General features: G+C 36.5%; 1 protein-coding gene and 1 pseudogene across 1 annotated transcript; both read left to right on the top strand.

Moving 5' to 3' along the window:
• Positions 1-1,919: 1,919 nt before the first annotated feature.
• Positions 1,920-2,338, top strand: LOC136338263 (cytochrome c oxidase subunit 6B1-like; annotated as a pseudogene).
• A 2,537-nt stretch (positions 2,339-4,875) lies between these two features.
• LOC136306912 (submaxillary gland androgen-regulated protein 3A-like) lies at positions 4,876-14,334 on the top strand. The gene is made up of 3 exons (XM_066233778.1): positions 4,876-4,948; positions 7,055-7,122; positions 13,765-14,334. Exons 2-3 carry the CDS (start codon positions 7,069-7,071, stop codon positions 14,308-14,310), a joined length of 600 nt encoding a protein of 199 aa, XP_066089875.1. The 5' UTR covers positions 4,876-4,948; positions 7,055-7,068; the 3' UTR covers positions 14,311-14,334.
• Positions 14,335-18,527: the final 4,193 nt, after the last annotated feature.

Genomic DNA, 18,527 nt, shown 5'->3' with positions numbered 1-18,527 from the left:
AAATAAGCAAATCAGAAAAAAACAAGAACTACATGATTCCATACATTGGTGGAACATAAAAATTAGACTAAGAGACATGGACAAGAGTGTGGTGGTTACCAAGGGTGGGGGGGAGGGAGGACATGGGAGGGAGGGAGGGAGAGAGTTAGGGGGAGGGGGAGGGGCACAGAGAACTAGAGAGAGGGTGACGGAGGACAATCTGACTTTGGGCGAGGGGTTTGCAACATAATTTGATGACAAAATAACCTAGACATGTTTTCTTTGAATATATGTACCCTGATTTATTAATGTCATCCCATTACCATTAATAAAAATTTATTAAAAAAAAAAAGTATGAATATTTTTTAAAAAAGAACCTTTCTACACAAACCTGATACGGTCTCACTACTAACTCTACCCCTCTCTCTTATTTTTTTTTTTTAAAGCTAGTATGTTAATTTCTTCCTGACTATACCTTAGAATTATTTTGCATATTAAATGAAAAAATAAATACAACATGATTTATCAACTAAAAAATATGTTACATTTACATTTAAATTTTTGAAAGTATTGTATCTAGTTTATAAAGAAAACTTGTATACAGCCAGTATTTTACAAAATAAAATAAACTGTGACAAAGATAATATATTTTGAATAATAAGATGAAACCAGGAATATTCCCCCAGGGAAATCTTGAAAGAGGAACTGAAATTCTTTGGTTACCTATTTAGAGTTATCTATCTAATAAGATTCTGAGAAAAAGGCAATTGTATACTTATTTTCATTCACAGGCTGGAGCCAAATACATACTGTAGAAGAAACACATTCATATGCCTTCCATAGGTCTGAAGAAGCAGAGTTCTGCTGTTGAACAACTGGGCAGCAGACTGCAAATATTTGTTGTTTGACTTAGTTGAATTCTGTTCAATATAATTATTCATGAAAATATATATATTTACATCTGCTACATAAGTCTCTGAATTAACAAGAGTTAATTCCACTGTCACCTTAAACTTCCTGTGACTAGACACATTAGTTTTATGGAGGTACTACTATCCTAGAAAGTATTCATTCAAGATCTTTTAAAGCCACGAATTAATTAAAGATTAACTTGAGTGACTGTTTCTTTCTTAACAGACATGGGCTTCAACTGGTTTATGTAGCTCTAATCCTTGTTTGGTCACAAATCAGTCAAATTATCTTTCAGTCGTGCAATTTCATGCTGAGTCCTTCATAGCCAGTGATCCATTACAAGGTAGATCGCACCTGAATTTAAAACTCTTGGCTGAAAAATATGCTGGCATCAAAACAAGAAAAAGGAGATACTCCTTTTTTGACAAACTAAATTCTTTTCAAAAGAACAGTTTTATCAAACTTTCATGTTAACTTAGAAATGGAATCGTCAGTCACTGATTAGGGACAAAAGTTAGCAAACCAGTTTATTATACTTGATTATGTCATCGGGTTTTTTAAGGCAACAAAGTGCAACAAAACAGATAAAATTGAGTACAGTAATTTAAAACTAAGATGAACTCTTAAAATGTGGCTTCTTTGCTCTTATACCACTTATGACTTGCAAAAGATTTTTAACACAGCATACATTTAAGTATTTTGTGACTTTGACAACTAGCACCATGTCTGACATCTATTATAGTAAATATTAAACAAATGTTGGTTAAGTGAGTAAATGAATGATAGAATAGCTAAATTCCATGACATGAAAATTATAAATGTCGGCATTTTGGAATAGAGATATTAAAGTGCAATGAGTTAAAGTGCTTGTCTGATATCACCCAGCAACTAAATGTTGGTATTAGGTTATTCTGAACAAAATAACCTGATTATAAATTCACTTGGTTAATCTCTGCATCATATTATAATATATAATGTTAGTTAAGTTTATGAAAGTTATTTAGATTTAAGAGGCAGCATGGACATTGAGCTGCAAACCACTTCAGGGGTGTCTTGAGAAGTCAGCAACATGGCAGAAGACATTAAGACCAAAATCAAGAACTACCAGACTGCCCCTTTTGACAGCCGCTTCCCCAACCAGAACCAGACCAGGAACTGTTAGCAGAACTATCTGGACTTCCACCGCTGTGAGAAGGCAATGACTGCTAAAAGGGGTGATGTCTCTGTGCGAATGGTACCGGCGTGTGTACAAGTCCCTTTGCCCCATATCCTGGGTGTCAGCTTGGGATGACCGCCGGGCAGAAGGCACATTTCCTGGGAAGATCTGAATTTGCCTGCACCTCACTCGTCCTGTGTCCTCCATCCTTCTCCCAGGGAGCTGAAGGGGGACCTGGGTACATCCCACCCTAAGATCATGAATCATGGCTTAACTGTAATAAATATTTGTTGGAAACAAACAAAAAAAAAGAGGCAGCATGGAATACTGCATTCAGGTCTTGAAGTGAGCAGACTCTGGTTCATTAGTATCTCTGTATAAAACAGATAGTAATAAAACTCATTTCATCTTGCCTTATGGTATATGGTAAGCTCTTTTTAAATAATAACAATTACTATTCTATTATAATTTGTAAAAGCTAGAGATTACAGAATCATCTAGAACAGGAAAACCCTCAAAGCCTGAGTTTGTAAAAAATATAAAGCTGTGACTCATCCATAGGTAGTCACATCAAAGTAAAAATATATCCACATAATGTCTCCATGATTGAAAAGTTTATGTAATTATTTTTTGTTTATTTAATTAAATTTCCCCTGTTAATTATTGCAAACAGCATGTGACTTTCTAAAACATGATCTCAGACAACTGTTTTAATTCTTTATTGGCAAAAGGAAACATCTTTTAAAAATTCCACTTAAGTACCTTTTTACATTTTTTTATTAATTTTTAGAGAAACATCAGTTTTTATGCATTCATTGTTTGATTCTTGTATGTGCCTTGACCTGGGATTAAACCTGCAAACTTGGCATGTCGGGACAACACTCTTACCAACTAAGCTCCAGGCCAGGACCTAAGTATCTTTTAAATAATCTAAATATCTTGAAACAATCTTAGACACAGAGTCTAATTCAGATATAGTTAATGCTAAGAAACTACACAAATTTTCTTTCTTTCCTCCCTCTCTTAATACTAGATTTTTCTTTTATGCTATTTCTTTTTTTTTAAATTATTTTTATTTATTTATTCATTTTAGAGGAGAGAGAGAGAGAGAGAGAAAGGGGGAGGAGCAGAAAGCATCAACTCCCATATGTGCCTTGACCAGGCAAGCCCAGGGTTTTGAACCAGTGACCTCAGTGTTCCAGGTCAACGCTTTATCCACTGCGCCACCACAGGTCAGGCAATTTCTAAAACATAGACCAAAATCTTAATTCAAGCACTCATTTTTCTCATCCTTCAAAAACATTCAGTTAACTATGCCAATGTTTACATATATGGGAGAAATAAAATATAGGTGATTAGATACATAGATATACATAGGTATATAATAGTAATACAGTTTCATTATTTCAACTGAAAAAAGAATAGAAACAGTAACCTCAAAAGTTATAGAACAATGGTCCAAAACTTAAGCAATATATTTGAGATACGCTGAACATAACTGGCTATTATACCTTGTATGCAGCATTCAACAATATGAATTTAATAATGATTTTTAATTTTAATTCTAGGTTTTATCTCTTAAAATTACCTCTGTATTGTGTTAGAGTTCAATTTAAAAATAATTTGACATTTTAATTTCTCATATAATGTGGTTAACTTTTAAATAAAATAGTAAGTATGGTGATATTAACGTATAACAAAGATGACCCCTTAAAAATTACTTAAAATAGAACAGCTTGAGCTTTTTCTTTAAAATGAAAAAGAGCTCTGACTGGTTGGCTCAGTGTAGAAGTCCCGGGTTCGATTTCTGGCCAGGGCACACAGGAGAAGTGCCCATCTGCTTCTCTACCCTTCTCCCTCTCCTTTCTCTCTATTTCTCTCTTCCCCTCCCACAGCCAAGGCTCCATTGGAGCAAAGTTGGCCCTGGTGCTGAGGATGGCTCCATGGCCATTGCCTCAGGTTTTAGAATGGCTCGTGCTACAAGAAAGCAATGCCGCCCTGGCCGGTTGGCTCAGCGGTAGAGCGTCGGCCTGGTGTGTGGGGGAACGGAGTTCGATTCCCGGCCAGGGCACATAGGAGAAGCGCCCATTTGCTTCTCCACCCCCCTCCTCTCCTTCCTCTCTGTCTCTCTCTTCCCCTCCCACAGCCAAGGCTCCATTGGAGCAAAGATGGCCCAGGCGCTGGGGATGGCTCCTTGGCCTCTGCCCCAGGCGCTAGAGTGGCTCTGGTCAGAGCGATGCCCCGGAGGGGCAGAGCATCGCCCCCTGGTGGGCAGAGCATCGCCCCTGGTGGGCATGCCGGGTGGATCCCGGTCGGGCGCATGCGGGAGTCTGTCTGACTGTCTCTCCCTGTTTCCAGCTTCAGAGAAATAGAAAAAAAAAAAAAAAGAAAGCAATGCCCCAGATGGGCAGAACATCGCCCCCTGGTGGGCATGCTGGGTGGATCCTGATCAGGCACATTCAGGAATCTGACTGCCTCCCCGCTTCTAAGTTCGGAAAAATACAGGAAAAAAAAAAAAGGCAATGATGCACCACAAGCTCCAGATTATTTCATCAAAACAAAAGGACATTAGAATTCATTGTATTGTATATGTTTCCCCAGGAAACACCAAATACTGAATGGATCAAAGCTCCTCTGAAATTAAAAACAAAACAAAACTGCATAGAAAGATTGCCAAATTGGCATTGACACTTTTCTACCTTTGTTTAAAGAGCATCAACCCAGAAGTTTATATCTTGCAACTAGCCTTTCCTTATTATCACTAGAAATTCATTGCAATGTATATAAGAGCTGAGATTTCTTGTTCCTTCTCACCTTCATTTGTCATCTTTGGAAACATAACTGGGAGGAGACATTTTGACTAGCAGAATACTCAGCCTTCAAAAGGCTCCTCACATAAAGGTAGGTACATAGAAATATAAACTGGAGAATTTTTACTTTCAATACTAATTTTTTCTGAGACTTTTAAAGCTATCATTTTCATGGGTTTTTTTAGAAAACATTTATTTTCAGTAAAAGAATAGTAAGTGCTTTACATGAAATTTGGTAAGCCATAAAACATGTTAAATTTTGTGAAATTCCATATGTCAGGGAAAAGCATTTATGTTGGGCACTTGGGACAATTAATCCATCCAATTACACAATCAATCTATATTTCCCCCGAATGTACCTTAACACTTTTGAGCTTCATAACACTATCAAGTGTACTCTCAAAGAATTGAATGGTGCTACAGTGCATTTTTATTATTAGTCTTTGTTTTTAAAAACTTTTCATAAAAGAGTTTCATAGGAAAAATGATACTTAAAAAATAACTATATGCATCTACAATTGAATATTCTGTAACATTTATCCCTAAGATTCTTTAAAGTCTATATAGCTCAGCAACACACTCAACTAATGGGTGGAGTTGACCGTTAGAAAGCCAGACGGCACAGAGGCGTAGAACTCGGGCTATCTTGTACTTGAAATATATTGTAAATTTGAAGCCAATTGAGAGTAAAAGACCTGAACATCTCTCTTTTCTCTGCCCTGGTCTTTGATGTGCATTATGAGGATTTTTTAGAAGTAGTTTGAGACCACTTTTTTTTTTTTTGTATTTTTTTTTTTTCCTGAAGCTGGAAATGGGGAGAGACAGTCAGACAGACTCCCACTTGCACCCCACCGGGATCCACCTGGTTTGCCCCTGGGCGACGCTCTGCCCACCAGAGCCACTCTGCCTTGTCCAGAACCACTCTAGCGCCTGGGGCAGAGGCCAAGGAGCCATACCCAGCGCCCGGGCCATCTTTGCTCCAATGGAGCCTTGGCTGCGGGAGGGGAAGAGAGAGACAGAGAGGAAGGAGGGGGGGTGGAGAAGCAAATGGGCGCTTCTCCTGTGTGCCCTGGCCGGGAATCGAACCCGGGTTCCCCGCACGCCAGGCGGACGCTCTACCGCTGAGCCAACCGGCCAGAGCGAGACCACTTATAATGAAATAAAATAACTTAGTAAAATTTTGTTGAAATTAGGATATGTATTACTTGATAGTATTTTTTTAAACTATAGTTGACCCTTAAACAATGTAGTGGTTAGGGGCACTCACCTCCCCACAGTTGAAAATTCGAGTATAATTTTGACTCATAAATCATCGCTCAGTACTCATAGGGGGGTTGGTTCCAGGACCACACGGATACCAAAATCTGTGGATGCGCAAGTCCCTTATATGTAATGGTGCAGATCAATCCTTTCAGTTGGCCCTCTGCGCCCATAGAGTTCCAATGAGAAGATCAAAACAGTTTTTTCCCTAAATTTATTCGGGTGCCATTGGTTAATGGGACAATAAATGTTTCAAGCGTACATTTCTATGAGACATGATCTGTATATTGCATTGTGTGCCTACTATCCAAAAATAGTTTTAAATCTGTAGTTGGTTGAATCTTCAGTTGCAAAATCTGGGAATATGGAGGGCTTATTCATTGTATATTTATTAAAAATACAAGTTGACACTTGCATTCAAACCTGTTTTGTTCAAGGGTCAACTGTCTTTTTAAATTGAAACTTATTTGGATGTGAACATCATGATGTTTCATAATAGCAATTATATTACTTTATAGATTTCTACAGATTTGTATTTGAGATATTAATATTATAACTAAATCATATTTTTATTTTAAATTTTATTTCTTGAGACATCACAATAATAAGAAAAAGAGTCAGCTTACTAGATATAATAGTTACTTCTGAAAGTGAAAACCTTACTCATAAAAACTTTTATCGCATAAAACATTTTACGAATAATTCTTTGTCATTATCTCTAGTGTTAGTTTACAAAAGTGAAAACTTGTTTCATCATTTTATAGTTACATGTCATATCATATCTCTAACAGTATAGCTTCATATTAATACTGAGTAAAAAATAAAAAATAGACAACTGCCTTAAAATACTACAGTACTATTCTTGCCCTACATCAAACACCAGTGGTTGGACACTTTCAAAAAAGGAATACTAAACAGCCATTGTGCTTGTTTTCAGGAGGAACCGTGAGGATGAAACCGCTGTACTTAATTTTGGGCTTTTTGGCCCTTGAAGCCTGTTTCTTGGTAAGTCTCATTAATCACATCTTCATATTTTCTCACAATTATGTTACCCACATTAATAATGTTACTCTTCCTTATATATTAGTAGCAATCGGTCATTGATGAAATGGTGTTTTAACTGCTTTAATTTGAATTTAAATTAAAAATCTAGTTTAATTGAAATTGCCATACATGCTCATGGCTACCATATTGGATTCTTTAAATCTATAATTATGTATTATGATTAGATTGCATTATGCAAACATGTATAAATATGAGTACTCACTTAGCAAAGGCACAAGTAGGCAAACAAATTTATTGTAATTTTTTGATCCAATATACTTAAAGCCACTTTTTGAATATATTTGAACATGTTCTTCAATTTTATTGGAACTCAATTTTCTCATCTTTATAATAGGATAGTTAAAATAAAACAGTTTTTATCAACCTAAAATTTATGGGGGGAAAAATGATTTACGGGTCATCTGCATCAGAGTAACCTGATTCACTTATTAAAAATAGAGTAAGCCAAGCCATATCTCAGAATAAATGAGTACCTGCCTGGCAAGGCAGTGAGTGGTACAGTGGATAGAGCATAAGCCTGGGATGCAGAGGACCCAGGTTCCAAACCACAACTTCACTAGCTTGATTGAGGGTTCACCAGCTTAAGCGAGAGTCATTAGTTTGAACATGGGATCATATACATGACCCCATGGTCACTGGCTTGAGCCTAATGGTCGCTGGCTTGAAGTCCAAGGTCACTGGCTTGAGCAAGGAATCACTGGCTCAGCTGGAGCCCCCTGGTCAAGGCACATGTGAGAAAGCAATCAATGAACAACTAAGGTGCCACAACAAAGAATTGATACTTCTCATCATTCTTCCTTCCTGTCTGTCTATCTCTGTCTCTATCTCTCTGTGTGTCTCTCTCATTAAAAATAAATAAATAAATAATATAAATGAGTGTCTAAGAGTGGGACCTGAGAGTATGCATTTTTCCAAGGACTCAGACAACTTTGATAAATTATAAGAATTTATACTAATCAGCATGTACCATGTATAAAGGACTGGGTTAAGTACTACAGAAGCTTCTAAATACGCAAAGTTTCAAGGGATGAAAAAAGTCAAACGTTTGGAATAATAATTAATTTCAGAGTAGGGATCGATTAATTTCCTACTTTGGGGGAGAAAAAAAGATTAATTCCAGAACAATATCTACCAAAGAAATATAGTCTATTATATTAAGTGAAAAAGATAAAAAAAACTGTTTTTCAGAAGAGACTAGAACTTACACAAATCAGGAAACATAAAATTATATCATCCTGAAACATAAAATAATTCTTCTATCTACTCTCAGCAGCTTTCATGAAAGGAGGCCATTTGGTAGGTCTCGTGCAGTCAGACCTTGGCCATATTACTTAAGTACATTATAAATGTGATATGATTTTAATAAACCAATAAAATATACTGACCGAAGTGTTTAAAGGTCGTATTATGTCTTATTTATCTGCTCTTAAAGCTGATAATCAATATTTTCATATCCTCAGACCAGAAGAGAAAAAATAATTTTTTTTATACTAATTTTATTTTTTTAATGGGGCAACATCAATAAATCAGGATACATATATTCAAAGATAACAAGTCCAGGTAATCTTGTCATTCAATTATGTTGCATAACCATCACCCAAAGTCAGATTGTCCTCTGTCACCTTCTATCTAGTTTTCTTTGTGCCTCTCCCCCTCCACCTTTCCCTCTCCCTCTCCCCCCTACCACCGTAACCACCACAGTCTTATCAATGTCTCTTAGTCTCACTTTTATGTCCCACTTACAAATGGAATAATGCAGTTCCTGGTTTTTTCTGATTTACTTATTTCACTTCGTATAATGTTATCAAGATCCCACCATTTTGCTGTAAATGATCCGATGTCATCATTTCTTATGGCTGAGTAGTATTCCATAGTGTATATGTGCCACATCTTTATCCAGTCATCTATTGATGGGCTTTTTGGTTGTTTCCATGTCCTGGCCACTGTGAACAATGCTGCAATGAACATGGGGCTACATGTGTCTTTACGTATCAATGATTCTGAGTTTTGGGGGTATATACCCAGTAGAGGGATTGCTGGGTCATAAGGTAGTTCTATTTGCAGTTTTTTGAGGAACCACCATACTTTCTTCCATAATGGTTGTACTACTTTACATTCCCACCAACAGTGGATGAGGGTTCCTTTTTCTCCACAGCTTCTCCAACATTTGCTATTACCTGTCTTGTTAATAATAGCTAATCTAACAGGTGTGAGGTGGTATCTCATTGCAGTTTTGATTTGCATTTCTCTAATAGCTAAAGAAGATGAGCAACTTTTCATATATCTGTTGGCCATTTGTATTTCTTCCTGGGAGAAGTGTCTGTTCATGTCCTCTTCCCATTTTTTTATTGGATTGTTTGTTTGTTTGTTGTTGAGTTTTATGAGTTCTTTGTATATTTTGGATATTAGGTCCTTATCTGAGCTGTTGTTTGAAAATATCATTTCCCATTTAGTTGGCTTTCTGTTTATTTTGTTATCAGTTTCTCTTGCTGAGCAAAAACTTCTTAGTCTGATGTAGTCCCATTCATTAATTTTTGCCTTCACTTCTCTTGCCTTTGGAGTCAAATTCATAAAATGCTCTTTAAAACCCAGGTCCATGAGTTTAGTACCTATGTCTTCTTCTATGTACTTTATTGTTTCAGGTCTTATGTTTAGATCTTTGATCCATTTTGAGTTAATTTTAGTACAGGGGGAGAAACTGTAGTCCAGTTTCATTCTTTTGCATGTGGCTTTCCAGTTTTCCCAGCACCATTTATTGAAGAGGCTTTCTTTTCTCCATTGTGTGTTCTTGGCCCCTTTATCAAAAATTATTTGACCATATATATGTGGTTTTATTTCTGGGTTTTCTATTCTGTTCCATTGGTCTGAGTGTTTATTTTTCTGCCAATACCATGCTGTTTTGATTGTTGTGGCCCTATAATATAGTTTAAAGTCAGGTATTGTAATGCCCCCAGCTTCATTCTTTTTCTTTAGAATTGCTTTGGCTATTTGGGGGTTTTTATAGTTCCATATAAATCTGATGATTTTTTGCTCTGTTTCTTTAAAAAATGTCATTGGAAGTTTGATGGGAATTGCATTAAATTTGTATATTGCTTTGGGTAATATGGCCAACTTGATTATATTTATTCTTCCTAACCAAGAACAAGGAATATTCTTCCATCTCATTATATCTTTTTTTATTTCCCTTAACAATAGTTTATAGTTTTCATTGTATAAGTCCTTTACATTCTTGTTATGTTTATTCCTAAGTATTTTTTTTTGTTGCAATCATGAAGGGGATTATTCTTTTGAGTTTGTTCTCAAATGTTTCATTGTTGGCATATAGAAAGGCTATTGACTTCTGTATGTTAATTTTGACCTTACTGTATTGGCTTATTGTTTCTAGTAGTCTTTTTGTGGATTCTTTGGGGTTTTCAATATATAGGATCATATCATCTGCAAAAAGTGAGACCTTTACTTCTTCTAGAAAAAACAATTTCTTCCTTTAAAAATCAGACATTGATTACCTAAACAATGATATTTTTTGAAAATAAATACAAGAAGTCCAGTAATATAAGCAGTTTAGCATAAGCAGTTTAAATAAAAATAAGACTTCCTTCAACTTAATTACATGAGATTATGATGATTAATAATTAATAATATGGGCAGGTAAGTCATAGTCATTTTTTGAGTGTTCATACTGTTATAGGTAGTTTTCTGATTTTTTACACACATTATCTCATTTAATTTTCAGAAAAAGTCTGAAACAGACTATCATTAATCCCATTAAAACATAAATAAATTTAGATTCTAAGTATTCATACCTTAGCTGGATCATTCCCAAACCAAATAATCCTGGAGATTAGTTCCAATTACAGCCCACTGAGAGGATAATTTTTCTTTCTAACATAGTATTTTCATAATTTATACCAAGTTAATTATCATTGTTCAGTTGTAGAAGAAAGCTAATCATTATGGTTAAGATAAAAGATTAGGAAAAGAACAGATACTTATTATGAAGAGTTCTTTCATTAGACATAACTTTTAGATTGATATCAGGATATCCTTCGGAGGGTACTTTCAGTGAATTCATTTTCCCAACAATGAAGTAATATGAAATATTTTCCCACACTAAAGATTTATTTTCTTGCCAATTAAAAATCAAGTCTTAAACTTTTCAAACACCCTGATCTAGCTTTTGGACTGTCAGCCCTTATGTCAAATGCTTTCCATAATTCAATAAGCTATGACGAGCTAGAGAGGCCCAACATAAGGACTGGTTTCATAACTGTGCCTTGGCATTTTTTGTTTCATTGCTAACACCAAGAAAAGCGTTTTTCTGGTATGCTGGGGCAGAAGCCAGGTTGAAGAGTGACTACCACATAAGAAGTGGAGTTGGTCCCAAGACTACCTTTTCAGGATTTGCTGTAAAGGAAAGAGGTGAAGAAAGAGTAATAATAAGAAAATGCATGGCTGTAAGTCATCCTTGTTTAAAAACAGAGTATAGGTGATAGTTCTTTTCTGAGGAAAACAAGCCAGTGAAAAGGCACATATTGAAGTTAAGGAATGAGTTCTGGAAAATACTTGTAAAAAAAAAAAATCCAGATATCTTCGACTTTACAGTACAGTTCATTTCTAATTGCTTGCATTACTTTGGAGAAATAGGAGGAAAATCATCTTGGTGGGATGGATGAGGGCTGAAGAAGAGATTGAGAACTTAATCAACTTAATCAATTAAGTTCTTCCAACTTAATTACATGAGATTCATGATGATTAATAATAATATGGGCAGGTAAGTTGTAGTCATTCTTTGAGTGTTCATCCTGTTATAGGTAGTTTTCTGATTTTTTACACATATTATCTCATTTAATCCTCAGAGAAAGTCTGAAACAGACTATGATTAATCCCATTAAAATGTAAATAAATTAATCAAATTGGCATCAACTCAGTAAATTCTAGGCTTCTGGGAAGTAAGGTAGCATAAATCTAAGGCACTTGGAAGGAATGCAGGCCAGTGCTGGAGGACTATACATTTGTCATGGAACAGGCCTTTTGACACCTGCCACAACAGGTTAAGAACCTGCAAGTAGGAATCACGAGAAGGGATGACTTAGGGATCCTACAGTTTGCAACTGTCAATGTCAGACAAATAGGGTGAAGGACCTGAGTACAGCGAGAAGGGAATGCAGTTCTGGGTCCTAAGAAAATTCTCAGGATAGGACTGGTGCTTTCCCACACTGGAGCATTCACATATGTTTCGACCATTTGGCATGCCCTCTCACAATTTATATTATTTAAGCCTCCTTTCCAAGGCTGCCTCCTCAACGAGATCATCTTTCCTCTATCCAAAACTAATCACTCTAAATCTCTAATGTATTTGTTTCCTGCACTATTTTTCAACTATTTTTATTTCCAAAAATTGCAATCACTATTCTAGGTGTTAACATAACAAATAGTAGCACATAACATTTAGTGAGCACTATACTTGAGCCAAGCACTGCCCTAAGACTTTACTAATAATGTTTCACAACAAATCTGACAATGACCTTAGCATATGGGTACTTTTATGAATGTCATTTTTCTGATGAGGTAAGAGAAAGTCTCAAAAAGGACTTCATATTCATACATTCTCTAGGAAGCAGAAGCAGGAAACTCCAAAAATGTCATTCTGCCATTATATGGACCATTTCTCTACCTTCTAGTATTGTAACTACTGCTAGTATTGATCTATAGACTCATAAATGGCATGGTTGTACCCCATAGCTACTACTTCTATATATTGCACAAATTTGTTGCCCAAGTATGTTTGACAAGTTACTAGTTTTTAAAGTCTGAAACCTTCCTGAACTCTGGAATGAGCTATAAAGAGACATTTTCCCCATCTGAAATTAATTCCAATGACAGACTCTACTATAAGCAAAGGATATCTTTTTAGTTTTTCCCCATTCAATGCTATCTCAGCTCTCATTGAGAGCCTATGTGTTCAGAGGGCAAAAGAGAAACTCTTCCTCTTTTCTTCTATAGACTTTCAGACTGCATGACTTATATACATGTAATAGTTTTCTCTTGCTGCAGAATAAGTTTCCACAAATTAGTAGCTTTAAAAATCCATTTACCATCTCACAGATTCTTTGGTCAGAACTCTGGCGTGGGCTTAGTTAGATTCTCTGCCATGGCTCTGACAAGGCTGAAAAAGTGTTTCCAGGACTGTGTTCCTCTCTGGAGCCCGGGATCCTCTTTCAAGCTTACAAGATTGTTAGCAGAATTGGATACCTTGTTTGTAGCACTGAGGTTCTTATTTTCTTGCTGGCTATGAGCCAGGAACCATTCCCACCTCCTCCTGCCTGTCTACCATTTACTTCCTGTGGTCCTCTCCACAACATAGCTCTTTGCTCCAAAGCCAACAGGAGAGCATTTACTGCAGCTACAAATCATTCTGACCTGTAGAACCTATTTTAAATGGCTCACCTGATAAGGTCAGACCAGCATGTGCCGGCAAAAACAGTGAGTCATCTCAGAATTCTTTCTGCCACAGAGAGTATAAGTTCTTATGTTTGACATTGAAATATTTAATTTAAATTTTTTTCATTTTTCTCTCCACAGCCAGCTGAGAGTCACAAAGGCCACAGGAGACCATATCCACCTGTACCACCATTGCCACCTCCGTTGCCTCCACAACCTTTGGATTCAAGATTTGTTCCACCTCCTCCTCCTCCCCCTTATGGCCCAGGGAGATATCCACCACCTCCTCCTCCTCCTCCTTATGTCCCAGGAAGATATCCACCACCTCCTCCTCCTCCTCCTCCTTATGTCCCAGGGAGATACCCACCACCTCCTCCTCCTCCCCCATATGTCCCAGGGAGATACCCTCCACCACCTCCTTTCCCCCCTTATGACCCAAATTACCCATATCCATATTTCCAACCTCCAGAGTTCCCTGAACGTCCTCCCGTGGATCCTGCATCCCAAACAACAACTACTACAGCGAGTACCACTACCAAAGAAAACCCCACCACCACCAAAGAAAACCCCACCACCACCAAAGAAAACCCCACCACCACCAAAACAGACTCCACCAACCCTACAACCGCTGGTACCACTACCAAGGGCCTTCTAGATCAAGTCATTTCCATATTTGGAAGAAGATAAGATGTTCCAATAGCTCAAAGCTGTTGGGGAGAAACAATCTTAAAAAGAAACCAAAACAACCCACCAAACATTAGGCAAATAAAGTGAAAGTAAAGAGTTGAACAGTAGTATAAAATCTTCCAGTGTTGTCATGTGAGCCACCAGTTTGTCCCCATGTCTGCCACCCAAGTGACGATTACTGTTTCCAGAAGCTTGGCCTTGTACTATGAGGCCAAAGATGTAATAAGGGAAAATACAGTGACATGCCTGAACTTGTGGGGTGATGAAGCTAGAGGAGTAAGGAATATTATGCCCTCATGAGCGCCAAAACCCATCATACAATCACAAAACATGAAATAATATATTGATTAGTATTAAACTATCCCCACAGCATGTTCCCTGAAAATCTCTGAGGACTGTCTGATCATTACTTATAAATTGGCTTGCATATTGTCTCTCCTACTCCAGAGCAGAAATGCCTTTCTAGCCAATCAAAATATCTAAGTGAGATATGAAACACGAGTCTTGAAATTTGATATGAAGAAATCATTTTCCAAGTTAAGGAGGAGATAGATGATGGCTTCAGACATCAATAATGAAATACTGATGTCTGTGACTACAAAGTTTCCATTGCTTCCAACTCTTAGTTAACATTTTAATCAGAAGTATTATGACAGTTTCCAAAATGGCCTCATTATATCATGAGAGCTATACTTTTCATACATTTTAGACTCTCAAAGTACAGCACAGCATTTTTCTTGCAGGACACCTAACTACCCACATTGTCACCAAACACTTATAAAGCAAAACTTTTCAAAGATATCTAAAGCAAGCCTAAAGTTGTTTACATGTGCTTAATGCTATCTTTAATTGCATAGATACTTGTTGAGAATCTACCGTTATGTAGGGACTGTTCTAGTAGTTGAGCAAACAGCAATTATGAAGACCTTCAAAGTCACTGCCCTCATAGGACTTACATTGTATTGTGACAAAAAAAAAAAGTAGACACATGTTAATGTAATTTAAGAAATGAGAGTGCTTTAAAAATAATAACACAGGCTGAGGATACATAAAATGTTGATGGGCAGTTTTGAGATGATAATTAGGGAAAACGTCTGATGAAGTGATAGTTAAGCAAATACAGAGGGTGCTAGAGGTATGACACAGTTCCCTTCCTATGACAGTGGAGTAACCTAAATTTTGATATAAGTCGAAATACACTCTAGCCTAACACAGGTGAAACACTTGTGCTTTTAACAGTCCAAAAGGGTGTAGGTAAGTGTACTGGGGGACTCCAACTCCCTCACTCATACACTCATTACTGTGTATTATTCCACTCGTGCAATTAAACTAGTTTGCCCATGTAGTCCGTAAGTATGATGCTGACAGCGTAAGCTGAAACACATCTCAATTTTTTTGAGTTTTTATGGGAGTAAGAGTCGTAAACTCAAAATGTCATATGTCGAGACTGTCATAACCTGAGGACCCTCTGTACTTAAATAATGTTAAGAAGTAAAATAGTAAAAAGTCTAGAGAAAGACTATTCAAGGCAGGTTCAAACATGTAAAGGTCTGAACCAGCAATGAATTATGCATGCAGGAGGACCAGAGAATATAATGTGGCTCACTCTTAGAAAAAAGAGGAGTGAAAGGAGAGGAGAGATCCAGAAGGCAGAGACAGACCACAACATCGACTGAAGATTTGAATTTTATTCTAAATATATGTATGCAAAACAGGTGTCTAAAATAAAAAACCCAGATCCTAAGGCCCTAGAATTCATTCTGAGTGTGGAGTTTTAAATAGGGGGATAACATTATCTGATTAATTAACATTTTCAAATCTCCACTTCTCTGGCTGGTCTCTGAATACCACACTGTTAGGAGAACAAGAGTAGAGGCTATTTCAAAATTGTTGTGAGAAAGTTGGTGGTTTGGACTGGGTGGTATCAGTGGAAAAGTGGTCAGATACAGAAACAGGTGAAAAATATTCAAAAGTATTTGATGAAGCATTAGGTCTGGGTTTTAAAGTAAAAGAAATCATCTGGAAATAATTCTATTTGGGGCCCAAGCAGGTGTGTGAATAATAGTATTATTTAGTGAGAGAGAAAAGATCAGAGAAGATTAAGTGTATAAAAATTTGAAATATCTTAATTTCTGCATTGGAAATATTTAGTTTGAGATCTCTGTTTAACTTAAGTATTATTTTCTACGACTGCCATAATATATTACCATAGATTTAGCAACTTAACACAGATGCATTACTATTGCACAGCTCTATGAATCAGAAGTCCACACAGTAGTACAGCTCAGCCAGTTCCTCTGCCTAGAGTCTCACAAGGCTGAAGTCAGTGTATTGGCAGGGCTGCATTTTCCTTTCTTTTTTTTTTTTTTTTTTTTTTTTTTTTTTTTTGAGGCTCTAGGGAAAAGCGTTCCAAGGCTCATTCATTTCTCCTACATGTCTTCTGCCTGACTCTTCTTCTGCCACATCTCTCTGACTCCAGACAGAAAAACATATCTAATCTTAAGTTTTCTTTGAATATATGTACCCTGATTTATTAATGTCATCCCATTACCATTAATAAAAATTTATTAAAAAAAAATAGAAACTTACAATGCTTATATTAAATATAAATTGCAAAGTAAAAAAAAATAAATAAATAAATAAATAAAATAATTAAAAAAAAAAAAAAAAGAGTTCGGGTGATTAGATTGAGCCTACCAAAAATAATCCAGGATAATCTGTTTAATTTTCTATATTTAATAACATCTGGGCTTGACTTGTGGTGGTGCAGTGAATAAAGTGTTGACATGGAATGCTGACATCACGATTCAAAACCCCGGTTTATCCGGTCAAAGCACATACGAGAAGCAACCAGTTGATGCTTCCCACTCCTCTCCCACTCCACACCTTTCTCTTTCTGTCTACTCACTCTAAAATCAGTAAATAAAATCTTTTTAAAAAAATTTTCAGATATATGTTTAAAAAAAAACATCTGGGAAGTTTTTTTGCAGAAATACCTAGATTAATATTTGATTAAGGTAATCATGGAATAAAACTCTTGAGGGAAACATCTTTATTTAAATTTTAACGAAGAGACACAACTCATGCTTTCTCTATATATGATTATCACTTGGAGCTCAGTTATTCCCACTTTTTGCCTAGATCATAATGCTGAAAAAATTAAATAATTATACATGGTATCAGTAAATATTTTCAAGTTAATAATGAATTGACTATAACATTTAATAATAAGTACTAAGTATTGTAAACTTATTATATGCTTGAAACTGACTGCAAAATATAGCAATCGAATAGGCCTGACCAGGAGGTGATGCAGTGGATAGAGCGTCGGACTGGGATGCAGAGGACCCAGGTTCGAGACTCCGAGGTCACCAGCTTGAGCACGGGCTCATTTGGTTTGAGCAAAAAGTTCACCAGCTTGGACCCAAGGTCGCTGGCTCGAACAAGGGGTTTCTCGGTTTGCTGAAGGCCCACAGTCAAGGCACATATGAGAAAGCAATCAGTGAACAACTAAGGTGTTGCAATGCGCAACGAAAAACTAATGATTGATGCTTCTCATCTCTCCGTTCCTGTCTGTCTTTCCCTGTCTATCCCTCTCTCTGACTCTCTCTCTGTGTCTGGAAAAAAAAAGAAAGAAAGATAGAATAGATGAAATATATACATATATGCAAACTGTCCTACAATACATATATTCATATTTTCCTTGTTCAGATGAGGCTCAGAGAGCTAAAATAACATGGCTAAGAATAAGCATCTCATTAGGGGAAAAGTCAAGATTCCAAATCAACAGGTCCAATTCTTATACCCATATTCTTTACAGTGCTTACAGTTTCTAACATTCCCATGTTGATTTTTTTGTAATGAATAATTCCCACCGCTTACTTTCTATGCTCCCACTCCCAGGTCAATGCTCATTGCAGAGGGAGATAAGAAATCTATGCTGTCTAGACAGGCTAAACATTCCTGCACTTACTACAGTAAGTTTGTTTTATCTACTTCCTTTCCTCTATATTGTGAGCAGTCCAAGAGCCAAAGTATATATCACTCATCTTTATTAGTATGCAAATTAAAATCTCAACTACTTTGTAAATGAAATAAAATTACATCTTGTGCCAGGATGAAATGACAACATAAAGAATACACTAAGTATATACCTCTTATCATAGCTGAGTACATAGGACCTTGCTGCATCTACTCACAAGGATAAAAAATAATCT

The sequence above is a fragment of the Saccopteryx bilineata genome, chromosome 5, assembly GCF_036850765.1.
Source record: "Saccopteryx bilineata isolate mSacBil1 chromosome 5, mSacBil1_pri_phased_curated, whole genome shotgun sequence".
NCBI lineage: Eukaryota > Metazoa > Chordata > Mammalia > Chiroptera > Emballonuridae > Saccopteryx > Saccopteryx bilineata.
This window is presented reverse-complemented; position numbering and strand designations above follow the sequence as displayed.

Coding starts and splice junctions, on each gene's coding strand:
- LOC136306912 (XM_066233778.1), top strand. CDS start 7,069: ATGAAACCGCTGTACTTAATTTTGGGCTTTTTGGCCCTTGAAGCCTGT. Junction 7,123..13,764: donor CCCTTGAAGCCTGTTTCTTG/GTAAGTCTCATT, acceptor TTCTCTCCACAG/CCAGCTGAGAGTCACAAAGG.